The sequence below is a fragment of the Musca domestica genome, unplaced genomic scaffold (genome assembly GCF_030504385.1).
Source record: "Musca domestica strain aabys unplaced genomic scaffold, Musca_domestica.polishedcontigs.V.1.1 72, whole genome shotgun sequence".
Classification (NCBI taxonomy): Eukaryota; Metazoa; Arthropoda; class Insecta; order Diptera; family Muscidae; genus Musca; species Musca domestica.
In genome coordinates, this window is record NW_026712388.1 from 786535 (window position 1) to 800417 (window position 13883).

The window sequence follows — 13883 nt, forward strand, 5'->3', positions numbered from 1 at the left end:
ACATTATTAACCGGAATTGTTTCAAATTTGGTATTTGAAGTTCAAAATAGATACTACCATCTAAGACAGAAAATTGTCCGTGCAGGTCCACGTCTTCATATAGCCCCCATATAACGGTACCTCCCATTATTCGGTATTTTGATGATTTTAGCGTCGTTATTCACCGGAATTGTTTCAAATTTGGTCTTTTATATTCGTAATGGATACTACAGCCTAAGGCAGAAAATGAGGCATGTAGGTTCACGTTTTTATATAGCCCCCATATAACGGTACCTCCGGATATTCCATATTTTGATGATTTTAGCGACATTATTCACCGGAATTGTTTCAAATTTGGTATTTAAAGTTCGTAATAGATACTACAGCCTAAGACAGAAAATGAGCTCTGAAGGTCCACGTCTTCGTATAGCCCCCATATAACGGTACCTCCCAATATTCGGTATTTTGATGATTTTTGCGTCGTTATTCACCGGAATTGTTTCAAATTACGTATTTAGAGTTCGTAATGGATACTACAGCCTATGACAGAAAATTGTCTATGCAGCTCCAGGTCTTCGTATAAGCCCCATATATCAGTACCTCCCTATATTCGGTATTTTAACGAGTTTAGGTACAATACCAACCGAAATTGTTTGAGATGTCGTATTTGAAGTTCGTAATGGATGCTACAGCCTATGATAGAAAATTGTCCATGCTGGTTCAGGTCTTCGCACAGCTCCGATATAAGAGGTATCACCATATATACGATATTTTGATGATTTTAGCTACATTATTCACCATTTATTTCAAGTTTCGAATTTGAATATGGTAATGGCTTATGACAAACAATGCCTATGTAGGTCCACGTCGTATAGACCCCAATATAACGGCTATATTCGGTATTTTTAAAATTTTACTAGAATTTTTTTAGGGATTTTAGTTTTTGAAAATTTCCAAATTCATTCCAAATGGTAGAGGGTATTCAAAGATCGGCCCGGCCGAAACATACTGCTTTTTAATTGGTTTATTTTGGGATTTTTTAACAGCTGATCGTTGTCTGGGATTTTAGATAAATTTACACATGTCATTAAATTGAATATTAAAATAATTTTGTTTCATGTCATTTATTGTATCCGGGTTCAAAGATATAGACATAAAAATGAAATTGCGTATTTTTTCAATGAATATTAAATGAGATACTTCAACTCAATTTTCGATGAAATGGTTTCTTAGAAAATTATTGCACCTTGTTTTGACAATCTTCCAGCATTTGTAAGAAATATTGGAATAAGGTATCATAAATTATACTTTCATGCTACATTAATATGTGTGTTGAATTAATAATGACTATATTTTGGAACGATGACAATTTGAAATAATGTCGATAGAAATACATGACACTTTGGGCCAGTTGTTTTAATTTGACATTTGTATGTATAACTTTAGATTAGGGTTTTTATACTGAAACCGGAGTTAAGACATCCTCCTACCTGCAGTTTTAACCCTACACATGAGTTTTTGTATCCGTATTGCTATATAGAGAATATATAATTTAATACGGCCAAAAAGCCTGTCTCTCAGACTGGTGCACACGATAACTCTCAAAGGCACCAATTTAATCCCCTTTCTGATATCACCTCATCTATTTAAAGATTCTGGCCGCCTGATCTGACGGGGATCGACTAGCTTTCCTCCAGGTCGTCTATATCGACTAGCTTTCCTCCAACTCGTCTACATCGACTAGTTGGCCTCCAGCTTCTCTATATCGTTTAGCTGGCCACCAGCTTCCAGCTCCAGAAAGCAAATGGAGCATTCAATTTTGATTAGAAATAACTCCAACTTCATCAACATTCAATAAACTTTTCGTATTTTAATATTTCTGACAATATCAGAATTAGGGCATAGATGGGTCACATTGGTACGTTTTTATTTAAATAAATAAATCATGAGTAGTGTAGTAGAATTTTATTTTTGAAGACTTTCAAGATCTTCTCCTACCTTAGAGTTATTCTCACTTCTCGAGTAGATCCCAAAGGCTCTCTTATAGAAGACCCCAAAGGCTTTTTTATAGAAGGAGTTAAAATGCTTTCTCACAAAAGACCCCAAAAAAGAGGTTATATTCTAAAAGTTACGAAAAACAGGTTATCTTCTATAACAGCACCAAAACTCTGCAAAAGTTCTTTTCGGGAAAGGTTCAATAGTAATGTGGCTTAACTCAAGTTTAGTAAAAACTATTTTTGTCCAAATTATATCCTTAGTTAGTTATTTGCAGCCTAATGCCCGAAAAAGTAGTTTTTTCTTACTTATCCAAAAAGTGGTCACAGGGTGTGGTTATTAAGAAAGTTCGGGGGTAATATCTAAATTATAGATTTTTTATGAAACCTCCAAAAAGTCAAATAAATGTATATTATCGGGATCATTATTATATAAACCAGAATACTGCTATATACCAGGACATTTGGGTGAAATATCTGAGTTTCCAACTCCGTCTCGCTAAAAAAAACTTCTCCAGAATAAGGAGAAAAGTACCTGATTCTGGAAAACATTAAAACAAATCAAAAGAGTTTTTAACTTGTTTTTTTTCTTATACCCTCAGCCTATATATAATTTGATACGTCCAAAACGCGTCTCATCGAAATAACGGCTTAAGACCCTAGGTCTCTTTGGACCACATTCATTTCAGGACATTTGGAGTCAATCTAGCGATGTCCGTCTGTCTGTTTGGCTGGTGCGCACGATAACTCTCGAGGGGAGTATCCGATTTGGTCAAAACTTGGTACATCATCATAATATAATGAACGAACTTAGATCGAGTTCGCAGATGAGCAATAACCATTCCTTCTGTACCTCAGATGAGCAATAACCATTCCTTCTGTACCTCACCACAAAGGTGGAAAATATCAACGAAAAAAAAAAAATATTTTACTGCACAGAGAGAGAGAGAGAGACGATAATCCGATTCTGCTCCAACTTTACAAATCCTACTATTTGCATCAGTGCTCGGTCCACTCTATGAAGTATCTCTCCCACAAAGGTTCAAAATTTTGAATTATTATAACTCTTGTAAAATGTGATGTAAGAGTTCGATTTTCTTTAAATTACATACATCGCAATATTTTTATTAACCCAAGAACTGGTGCGAAGATGGAATCTATCGGTCTACCCCTTCTGGTTACTCCCCCACAAAGGATACAAATTTTGAATATCCCTGAAACTCATAAAACACGAAATTATCATCCGTTTCCTTTCAGATTTGGCACATCTCTATATTTCCATCAACACAAGATCTGTTATAAAGATGGTAGAGTTCGGACCATTCCCTCTGGTACCTCCTCCTCCACAAAGGATCGACATTGTGAATAATTGTATGTCTTATAATTTGCGAAATAAGCATTCAATTCTCTTCAAGTTTCACAAATCACAATATTTTTTATCAACATATAATCTCGTGTGAAGATGAAATATATCAGACCATTCCTTCTGGAACCTCCCCCTCCCCACAAATCGTCAGAATTTTAAATAACCAAAACGATTAAAAAATCGAAATAAGCTTCCGGTTCTCTTCATATTTCATTCCATTTTTGTACTAACATAAGATTTGCTGTGCAGATGGCATATATCGAGCCACTCCTTCTGGTACCTCTCCTACAGAGAGTCAAAATTTTGAATATCAATGAAGCTCATAAAAATTAACATCCGATTCTATTCGTACTTGGTACATCTCAATATTTCCACCCAAATAAGATGTGTTATAAAGATGAAAGAGATCGGACCATTTCTCCTGGTAACTCCCACACAAAAAACAAAGCGCTCAAAGAATGCGAAAATCGCATCGGCCTCTAACACAAGATCTGCTCTGGTACCTCATGCACCAAGGGTCACAATTTTAAATAACTTTACCTGTCATAACTTCCGTATCCAATATAGTCCAAACCTGGCACGTCGCAATATTTATGTCAGATGTAATAAGGTCCGATACGAAATGGACAATATTTGCCCATTCCTTCGGAACCTACTCCATGGAGGGTCAACAATTTCAATAATCATAACAGAAGTCAACATATATTTAAACAATCGAACATTGTTTTAAGATCGACGTACAATAGTCAAAGTTATGCTCCAAACTCATGCCATTCCAGTAACTTATATATCTCCCTGTATAGAGGCTCTTTAATACCTTCATACAAAAGGACTTTTCCTCTCTCTTTCTCCTTCGGTGGTAGCCACTTAAAAAAATACCCGGCGAACTGCAATTAAAATGAAAACTTAATTATTTATGCAATTTCTTTTCGAACTCACAACCGGAAAAAAAAACTTCCCCCACTTCCATGGAAAGTTTTTTCTTCAACTTTGGATGGGTCTTTTTTTCTCGGTTACAGCATAAACTGTTTCTCGAATTTTACCTCGCCTTATGAACAGGTTCATGCAAACCGAAGAAACGAAAAAAAACGCGCAATAAAATGATGTAAATAAAGCTGACCCAAATCTCAGAGATACAAAACGGTAACAAGATGGTCAACCACTGACATCGAAAGGCAAAAGCAATGACAACAACAAATAACAAAGAAATTAATTTATCAGCTACCGATGTTGCTTTTGCTGCTGCCGATGTTGTTGATGTTATTGTTGTATGTTGTAAGATAAATAAATAAATAAATAAACTTCAGATACTACTTTCTCATGAATAATGTGCATCTTCTTCAGAGTTTTTTGCTGTTGTTGTTGTGTGTGTCAGTTGGTAAGTTACACTTGCCTGGTAGGCTGACTGACTGCCTGCCTAGCTGGCCAAAAGTTCAGTCCGAAGATGTGAGCTGATGATTATCTCTGCAACTTATTTACCGAGTCCAGAGTAGAGCACTCAAACAAAACTGACCACTGACAACAATCCCAATTCCAATAACACCGATTTCAATTAACATATTGACCGACCCACCACCACAAGTCAGCCAGTCGGTCGACTTGTCATGAATATTCAACGAAAGTAAAAGTGATGCTTTGTCGGTATTTATTTTGGTTTTCTTTGTTCGCTTTGCTTCCTTCCTTTAATTGTTGTTTCTTTTTTTTTTGGGTAAATCTCGACGTCAGATCAAAAGATGTCAACCCGAGAGGGATTACATAATTTATTGGTATGTACGTGTGTGTGTGTTTCGAACGATTTTGTGCAATATATTCGACACCATAATGTCAATATGAAATATTACGTCCACCAGGCGGGAGGTAGGGCAGTGGGAGCTGAAATACAAACCGAAATATAATCCAGTGCTAATTAATTATTTGTTTTACAACTGGGTGATTTTGTGGCACAGGAAAAGGGGTCATGCAAGTGGAGTGATGGGTTTTTTACTTAACAAAAATTATATTTAAATTTTGTTCAAAATTCATTTGGTTTTGTCGTTGGCTAGTGCTAAAGTCAATTGAAAGAAAAAAATATTTATTTGAAGACCTCTTGATTTTTACCGAGCACCCAAGTCTCCCCCCCTTTCACCACCTCAAAAAGAAACACGAAAATCCAATTTTATAATGCATTTCATTCCACAACATATTTCAATTGATTTTTCTGCAATTTCTCCTTATGGTCCAGCAAACGATCGTTGACCAACTTCTTGATCTCCGACGATATATAGAAGTCATAATGATTAAATTTCTCAGCATCAATGCGATAGACACCTTTGACATTGTCCAACATATGGGCATAAATTGAATGCACACCCTCAGGTGTGGCTATAGCATCGGTGTTACCAAAATACAAGATCATTGGTACTTGAACGAGAGACAAGTTATAGAAAGGGGGCGCAACACTTCTGTAGTTGACTAGATTAACCTGCGGATCATAATCGAACCAAATAAAATCTCCCGATTTCCAGAGTTGGCGTAAATGAGTTGCCTCTTTCACAGAACCTCCCTGCAGCAGTTGGCCATAGAGTAGGGTGTTCATGGCCTGCAAAAAAGAATGGGTACTACAAATAAATTAAAAGAAGACAATTGAAAAACTTACCCTATCATATTGTCCATTGCCTGCCAACAGCATAAACCATTTTTCACATTCCGAACGTTGGGAGGACCTCAGGCATTTGTCACGCATAAAACTCTGGGGAAGCAGCTCAAAGTCGTTGTCATTGGTTTTCTTCTGTAAAATCATCAAAATACCGAATATCAGGAGGTATCGTTATATGGGGGCTATGCGAACATGTAGACCTGCATATTTATTGTCACAGGTTGTAGAACCAATTACAAACATTGAATAAGAAATGTAGCTAAAATTATCGAAATTGCAAAAATTGGAGGGTACCGTTGTATGGGGGCTATTTGATATCGTAGACCTATTTAGACAATTCTATTCCAGGGTGTAAAGTACTCAGAGGGAATTAATTGTGTGGTCAAATCCATTGGACAATTTGGCTAGGATCATCAAAATACTGAACATCGGGAGGTACCGTTATATGGGGATATACGCTATAGTAGACCTTAAACTCTATTCTCATTCAGATGGTTAAGAGCTCACAAAGAACTAATTCTGTAGAATTTCAGACCGCTCCATTGAAAAATCATGAAAATACCGAATATGGGGGTGGGGAGTACCGTTATATGGGGGCTATACGATACCGTGGACTGATTCCATCTTCGAACTTGATCTGCCTGCAGACAAAAGACTAATGTGTGCAAAATTTTAGCTTCCTATCCTAATTCGTAGACGTAGACGGACGGACGGACGGATGGACAGGGCAGGAAGAAGAAGAGGAAGAGATGAAGAAGAAGAGCTGAAAGGTCTTCTCATGGAACAGCTGAAAGGGTTTTCGTATAGAAGAGCTGCTGGAAGGCTCTTCATATAACAGAAGAGCTGGAAGGTATTCCCATATAAGAGCTGGGAGGTCTTCACAGAGAAGAGCTGAAAGGGTTTCTCAGAGAAGAGCTGAAAGGTCTTCCCATGGAAGAACTAAAAGGCTATTCATATAGTAGAGCTCAGCTGGAAGGCTTTTCGTATAGAAGAGCTCAGCTGGAAGGCTTTTCGTATAGAAGAGCTCAGCTGGAAAGCTCTTCGTGTAGAAGAGCTCCGCTGGAAGGCTCTTCGTATAGAAGAGCTCCGCTGGAAGGCTCTTCGTATAGAAGAGCTCAACTGGAAAGCTCTTCGTATAGAAGAGCTCAGCTGGGAGCCTCTTCCTATAGAAGAGCTGGTGGTGGGCTCTTCGCCATAGAAGAGCTGGTGGTGGGCTCTTCGCCATAGAAGAGCTGGTGGTGGGCTCTTCGTCATAGAAGAGCTGGTGGTGGGCTCTTCGTCATAGAAGAGCTGGTGGTGGGCTCTTCGTCATAGAAGAGCTGGTGGTGGGCTCTTCGTCATAGAAGAACTGGTGGTGGGCTCTTCGTCATAGAAGAGCTGGTGGAAGGCTCTTCGTCATAGAAGAGCTGGTGGAAGGCTCTTCGTATAGAAGAAGAGCTGGAAGGTCTTCTCACATAAGAGCTGAAAGGTTTTCTAAGAGAAGAGCTGCTGGAAGGCTCTTCCTGTAGAAGAGCTGCGTGAAGGCTTTTCCAATAGAAGAGCTGAGCTAGGCTCTTCCTGTAGAAGAGCTGCTGACAGGCTCTTCCTATACAAGACCTGCTGACGTATGGAATAGCTGCTGACAAGCTCTTCGTATGAAATAGCTGCTGACAGGCTCCTCGTCTCTTTGTATGGAAGATCTAAAAGGTTTTCTCAGAGAAGGGCTGGAAGGTCTTCTCATGGGCTAGTCTCTTCGTATTGAGGAGCTAAGCTAGGATTTTCGTATGGAAGAGCTGAGCTAGGCTTTTCGTATTGAAAAGATAGAAGGCTTTTCGTATAGGAGAGGTCAACGGAAGAAGTCTTTGTTATGTCGTCATATAAAAGAAAGAAAGGTTTTCGTGTGGTAGGCTTCAAGGTTCTTCTTATAGAGGAACTCAGAGTCTTCGTGTAGAATACCTTGCAGACCTATGTACCTTTAAAGAAATCGAGATTTTCTAATATTCCCTGAAGTCTTGGTCATCGTCTTCTGTCTGTGTAAGACACTCCTCTTTGCAGTGGAGGCGTTGAGAAGAACTTCATTATCTGGAAGACCTCGGGAAGGTATTTTATTATGGAAGAGGTTAGGAGGGCCTTCTTTTCATAAATTAACTTCAGCAGCCCATCTCAAAAATGTCGAAAAAATTATTAAATTATTATTAAATTATTAAAATTATCTATTTCCAGAAATATCGTTAATATTTTCTACTTATTGAAGACATTGAGAAGGCTCCAGAGGATATTCTAGCCCCTGAAGATCTCGCGAAGCTCTCCATTTCCAGAAAAGATCATTAATATTTTCTACTCATAGAAGATAATTTATTCGGTCTCGAAGGCTTTTTCTTTTCACAGCAGACCTCAAGAGGGCTTTTTATACATAGAGGATCACGAAAATATTAAGATGGTCTCTTATACTTATTAGACCAGTAGAAGAAGGTCTCCAAAAGATATTATTCTTACAAGACCTTAATAAGTCCTTCTATTCATAGAAAAATTAGAGAAGGCCTTTAACAAATGGACGTCTACGAGGGAGAGTTCAAGTTAAAATATTTAAGACCCTATTTAAAATCACATCTGCATAGAGAAGACATTTGTAGAGGGTCTTGAAATACGGAAGCCTTCTTGAATGTCTTTTATGTGAAGAGTGACTCTAGGAAGTCATATGTGGATAAGAAGGTTTTTTAAGGTTAGCAGTCATCGATAACGTAGGGAACCTGAGGTTCTGGAAGAATAGTCAGAGTTCTTTTACTAATTAATCCTAACAGGTGACTTATGTGGATAGACGACCTTCAAGTGGAAGAAGATCTTCTAATCTTCTGGAATTATATAAATTATTGAAGACCTTAAAAGGTCTTTTACGAATTGAAGGCTCATTAGAATTTCTCTTTTAATATTTTCATGAATGGAAGACCTGCTAGTTCTGCTTCTTAAAAGCAAAACGGTTTAGTGATAGAGGAGCCCTAGAAGCCCATGACGAGAAATGAGACAGTTCTTCGGAAAGGAAAATTTCTGGAAGGTATTTTCTTCATAGATGTCCTCTAGTGGAACCCTTAAAGGTCTTCTCGACATGGAAGACCCCTACGAGTATTTGGATTTAAATAAAAAGTATTAAAGCTATTTTTACGAAGAATCGATTTTAGATAGATTTCCTCCACCTATTCATGCCATTCTGAACTATATCTAATTTTTAATTGCACTTCGGACAATAATGTTTCACTTACCTTAACAAATCGGAAGACTTTTCTCACATCGTCATTGGTGAATTTAACCTGATTTCTTAAGGAGGCTATGGGAGCCAAAGCCTGTACAAACTGCAAACGCTCATTGTACTGCGGCAGCAGGGAACACAATACCAATATGGCATTAAAGGCCTTAAAAACGAAAAAAAGATTGAGAACAGACAAAACCCGAACACAAACAATGACGTGGTAGCATCTTCTCGTTTCGGAGGAAAGGCAAATATTGCCACTAGTGCTGCAAGCAACCATTGCTGCCTCTTACTCACCTGGGAGTGAGCAATTAACCAAACTTGATGGAATGATGTTTCGCTGCGAATGTGGTCAACAATGGCCGGCAGATCGTAACGACCCCATTCATGGAAGCTAAAACTCCAAAATTCGGCATCGTTGGTGGTGAAACGTGAATGATTGCGGCCATAGGCTGAGCCGCGTAAATTGGCCAACCAAACATCGTGTTGGCTGTTAAACAACTGAAAGGCTAAAAGGATGTCAAAAGCCAATAACAGCACGGCAACAAAGAAGAGAATGGCGAAAAGAAGACAAGACATGACAATGAAGAGGAAAACGAAAACTCTTGAATTTAATTAGGTTTGGAGTTGAAAATTACCCAGACTTTTTGCCGGTCCCATTATGACCCAGGCCAGGGAGGAGGTTAGCAAACCATGCAGCAATAATACGGGACTGGAACCTGGACGTGGCAGGCGATGCAAGGTTAAGTTATAGCCATCTTCTGTCACCACATAATGCAGTTCCAAGGAGAAGTTATGGTTCTTTATCCAATCACTCTACATCGAAAGAAAATTTGTTAGTCTGGAGAAGCATTTAAATATAACCTCAATCACCGTTGTCCATTTAAGTTTCTCATATTTGGCCGAATTTTCATCAATTTCCTGTGAGTTCTCATCAATATCATTCGAATGATCCCCACCCTTGTTGGTCTTACCAAAAATATTCCAAAACAATGGACCATCCCGACTCTTCGATTTGAAACGTGGCCAACACGCCGTGGTCTGGCAATTTCCAATAATTTCATAAATCGCCAGCAATCCGAGAAATATCAACTGCCAAGTTTTACTTTGTTTAGACATTTAAATTTAATTCCCTGCGTTTTTTTATTTGATTCGATTGTCGATGAAATGACCATGACGTAGTTTTCGCTGTGGAAATTTCACGGTAGAGTAACAGATAATTGTTAGCTTATCGTTCGATTCAATCAGGATATCATAATTTAGGGTTTATGCTCTTGAAATTTAAATATTATTTCATGTAGGTATTTAAAGGTCATTGGTTCGCATATTACATCGAACTAATTTTTTTTTTTTGATAGAATATCTTTTAGAGGACATCTCCAAAGGTTTAGAAAAAATGCATATCGGTAAAAAATCAGAAGGCTTGTTATTTATATTAAAACTTATAAAACTTTCTATCTCTGGTGGACTTCAAGTAAATCTGTGGCCGATATTTATATCCTACAACACTATGTGTTGGGGGTATTATAAGTTTGATTTGGCCAAAAATTATGTAACACCTCGAAATATTGGTTTCCCACATAGGAAAGTATATATGGGTCTTCCTAGCTCGCCGAGCTGAGTCGATCTAGCTATGTATGACCGTCCGTCCGTCTGTCCATGTTAATTTGTAATCAAGTTACAGGTCGCAATTATGAACTGATCCTCACGAAATTGAAAATGGAGGTGGGGTTAGGGTCAGAATAGAACCCTATTGTTTTTGGAGATGAGCGCACGATATTTAGGGGTTGAAATGGACCAAAAACAGAAATTTTCCTGATTTTGAAGTTGCTCTATAGGTCACAATTATGAACCAATCGACGCGAAAATTTACATGGAGTTAGAGTTTGGGACTGGGCAGAAACCTACCAATTTGAGCGGCCATCGGAAAATAATTAGCGGGTAAAATAGACCCTAACTTTCATGTAAGAAAATAGGACAATTTCCACAAAACCGCGAATATTTTAATCCCACCCAAATCACAAATACATTAAAAGATCGCTTCTGACTATTACAGTGATGCTAATAGCCTAGAAATCGGATATATAGCAAAATAGGTACAATACATATGTAAAAGAATTTATCTTATTTATTCTGCTTATAAATCAAGAACCGCTGGGCCGATTTTCACAATTCCCATCAATTCGGAATGGTCTCTTGCCAGAAAAGGATAAAATCTAAGAAAATCGCGGGATAATATACCAATAAAAAGTAATATCTTTTGTTTCATTTTTTTCCCTTTTTGTCACGAGTTGAAAAAATCGCGTGCGATAAGATTTTTTCAATTTGACTTACAATTTTGAATTTTAAATTTTCTAAATTTTAACACCCACCAACACCACGTTTTGAGGGTATTATATGTATGTGGCAATTATCGTCCGATCCTCACGAAATTTTGCATGGAGGTGGGTCGGAATTGAAGCCTATTGTTCTTAGGATGTGCATTTAGAGGTTTAAATGGCTAAAAAATTTTAATTTTTTCTAATTTTTTAGTCGTTCTATAGGCCACAATTGAAAACTAATCGATACGAAATTTCGCATCGGAAGAGAGTTGAGGACAGAGAAGAAGTCCAGCATTTTGGATGACCATTGGACACAACTTTCGTGTGCAATTGTTTTGAATACTTCACAATACTACGGAGTGCGTAGATATTGGCCAAATTCTCCGGGTCAAAAACCTAAGGATAACCTCTGGGCAGTGCTCTTTGGCATTATTTCAAAAACGAAATCTTCCGAAATGGATTTGCATATAAAGGGACTTCGAACATATTGTAGTGTTATAGGGTATTACATGGTCGGCCCTGCACGACTATATCCTTTGCTACTTGTCTTCATTTGAGTCCAGCCTCAAACCCGGCTCATTCTTAGTTTCTGATCAGTGGACCCTTTAATATGTAATTTCCCTCAAATTGAACGATAATTTTTCAGAAAATGCGAAAATATTCTTAAGTCTGAAATTCATTCCGCCTATAAGGTCCATATATTCGGAAGCTACACTTCGAGACTTTTCATTTCGACCCCGCTTTATTTTATATTATATTCTGAACTTAAAATGGGGAGTTAAGGGTTTCAATCTTTTTTTACACATTTTTTTATTACAGGGTAATATAAGAAAAACCGCAACAAAGTCAAACGTCACAATTTTTACAATTTTATAAATTTTAAATTAATGCAAAAATTGTCGGAGATAGCATCAAATTTTAGAATAAATTTAAATTTGTTCGAATTGGTTACCTTTGCCACGAATTATGGCCTTCAAAGGCCAATGAAACCGTCACACGCAGCCCCAATGTTTCTGTGCGGTCTTTTGGCCCATTCCCGGCGAAGCGATTGCTTGAGGTGATCGACACTTTGGTATTTTTTAGTGCCAACCTTGCTTTCCCAAATACTCCAGATACAATAGTCCAATGGATTGGTATCCGGAGATTTTGGTGGCCATTGTGCTCTGGAAATAAAGCGAGGAATGTCATTTTGTAACCATTGTTCTGGGGCACGTGCTGAGTTCTGTTTGAATCTCCAAGGTCTGCGGCCAAATGTTTGCTTGCCCAAGGCTTTAATACACCCTCCAGAATATTTTCCGATAATATTCGGCATTTATTCTGATGCCAGAGTCGATTAATACGAGCGAAGAGCGACCATCGGCTGTTATGGCGGCCCACACCATTACCATGGCCGGCACTTGAGTTCGGGTGGCTAACCGAGGGTGTACATTTTCAGCTGACCTCTATGGCAAGTAAACACGGTTTGTTTGTTTACAAAATCCTGGACAACGAATGGTTTCTCATCCGAGAAAACCAAATTCGGCAGTTCACCACTTTCGGCCAAGCGAAGCAACTCTTTAGAGTCAATTTTCTCTGCTGCGGTGTAAGTTCTTGCACTTTTTAGAATTTCAATGGCTTTACCCCGAGATCATTTTTCAATATTTGCCGAATGGAATATTGCGATATGTTCAGTTCACGAGCCATTTTTCGGCCAATGCGACGTGAGTTTCGATCAAGTCGCTTCTTTACTTTTCGAACCATTTCTGCTGATGTTGCTGTTTTCTTCCGTTCACTTCCTGAAAGTCTGGCTACGCTACCAGTATCACGGTAACGAGCCATGGTTCGAGACACAAAAGATTTATTCACATTTAAATGCTGGAGTGCTCTAACGATAGCCACTTGTGGTTTTCCAGCCAAACATAAAGAAATCGCACTTTCACGCTGGAATTCTATCACGAATAACTTTTTTTCTGTAAACAAAATATTGAGCTGTCACTGGAATAATTTTGACAGCTGTCGGACGAGTGATTTAGAAATGATTGCAGTCTGAAGTTGGTTGCAGTTTTTTCATCTCACCCTGTATAGTTATCTTGCCTTATCCTCAACTCATTTGAAAAACATTCATCTATTAAAGAGTTCTTAAAGTCTACATATTGGCAAAAAATCTGAAGGTTTACTGTTTATATTAAAGCTTTTAGAATATTCTTCCACTAGTGGACTTCAAATGCACTCCAGGGTCAGAATAAAAAAATACATCACGTCTTATTTTGAAAGTTCGACTCATAGCCAATCTGCCCCTCGGTGTTCTTAATATACTAAACAAGGCCCTTCATTCTTAAAAAAGAAGTATCCATAACACCCATAAATTAAAAGCCTGTTCTTGAGT

At 38.1% G+C, this 13883-nt stretch overlaps 1 protein-coding gene across 1 annotated transcript; it reads right to left on the reverse strand.

Annotated features, from left to right (window-relative positions):
* Positions 1-5506: 5506 nt before the first annotated feature.
* Positions 5507-10316, reverse strand: LOC101888750 (lipase 1). The gene is made up of 6 exons (XM_059130301.1): positions 10062-10316; positions 9836-10013; positions 9495-9706; positions 9211-9360; positions 5975-6106; positions 5507-5917 (listed from the first exon to the last, which is right to left on the reverse strand). The coding sequence occupies exons 1-6, from the start codon at positions 10314-10316 to the stop codon at positions 5507-5509; spliced, it is 1338 nt and encodes a 445-aa protein (XP_058986284.1).
* Between the last annotated feature and the right edge of the window lie 3567 nt (positions 10317-13883).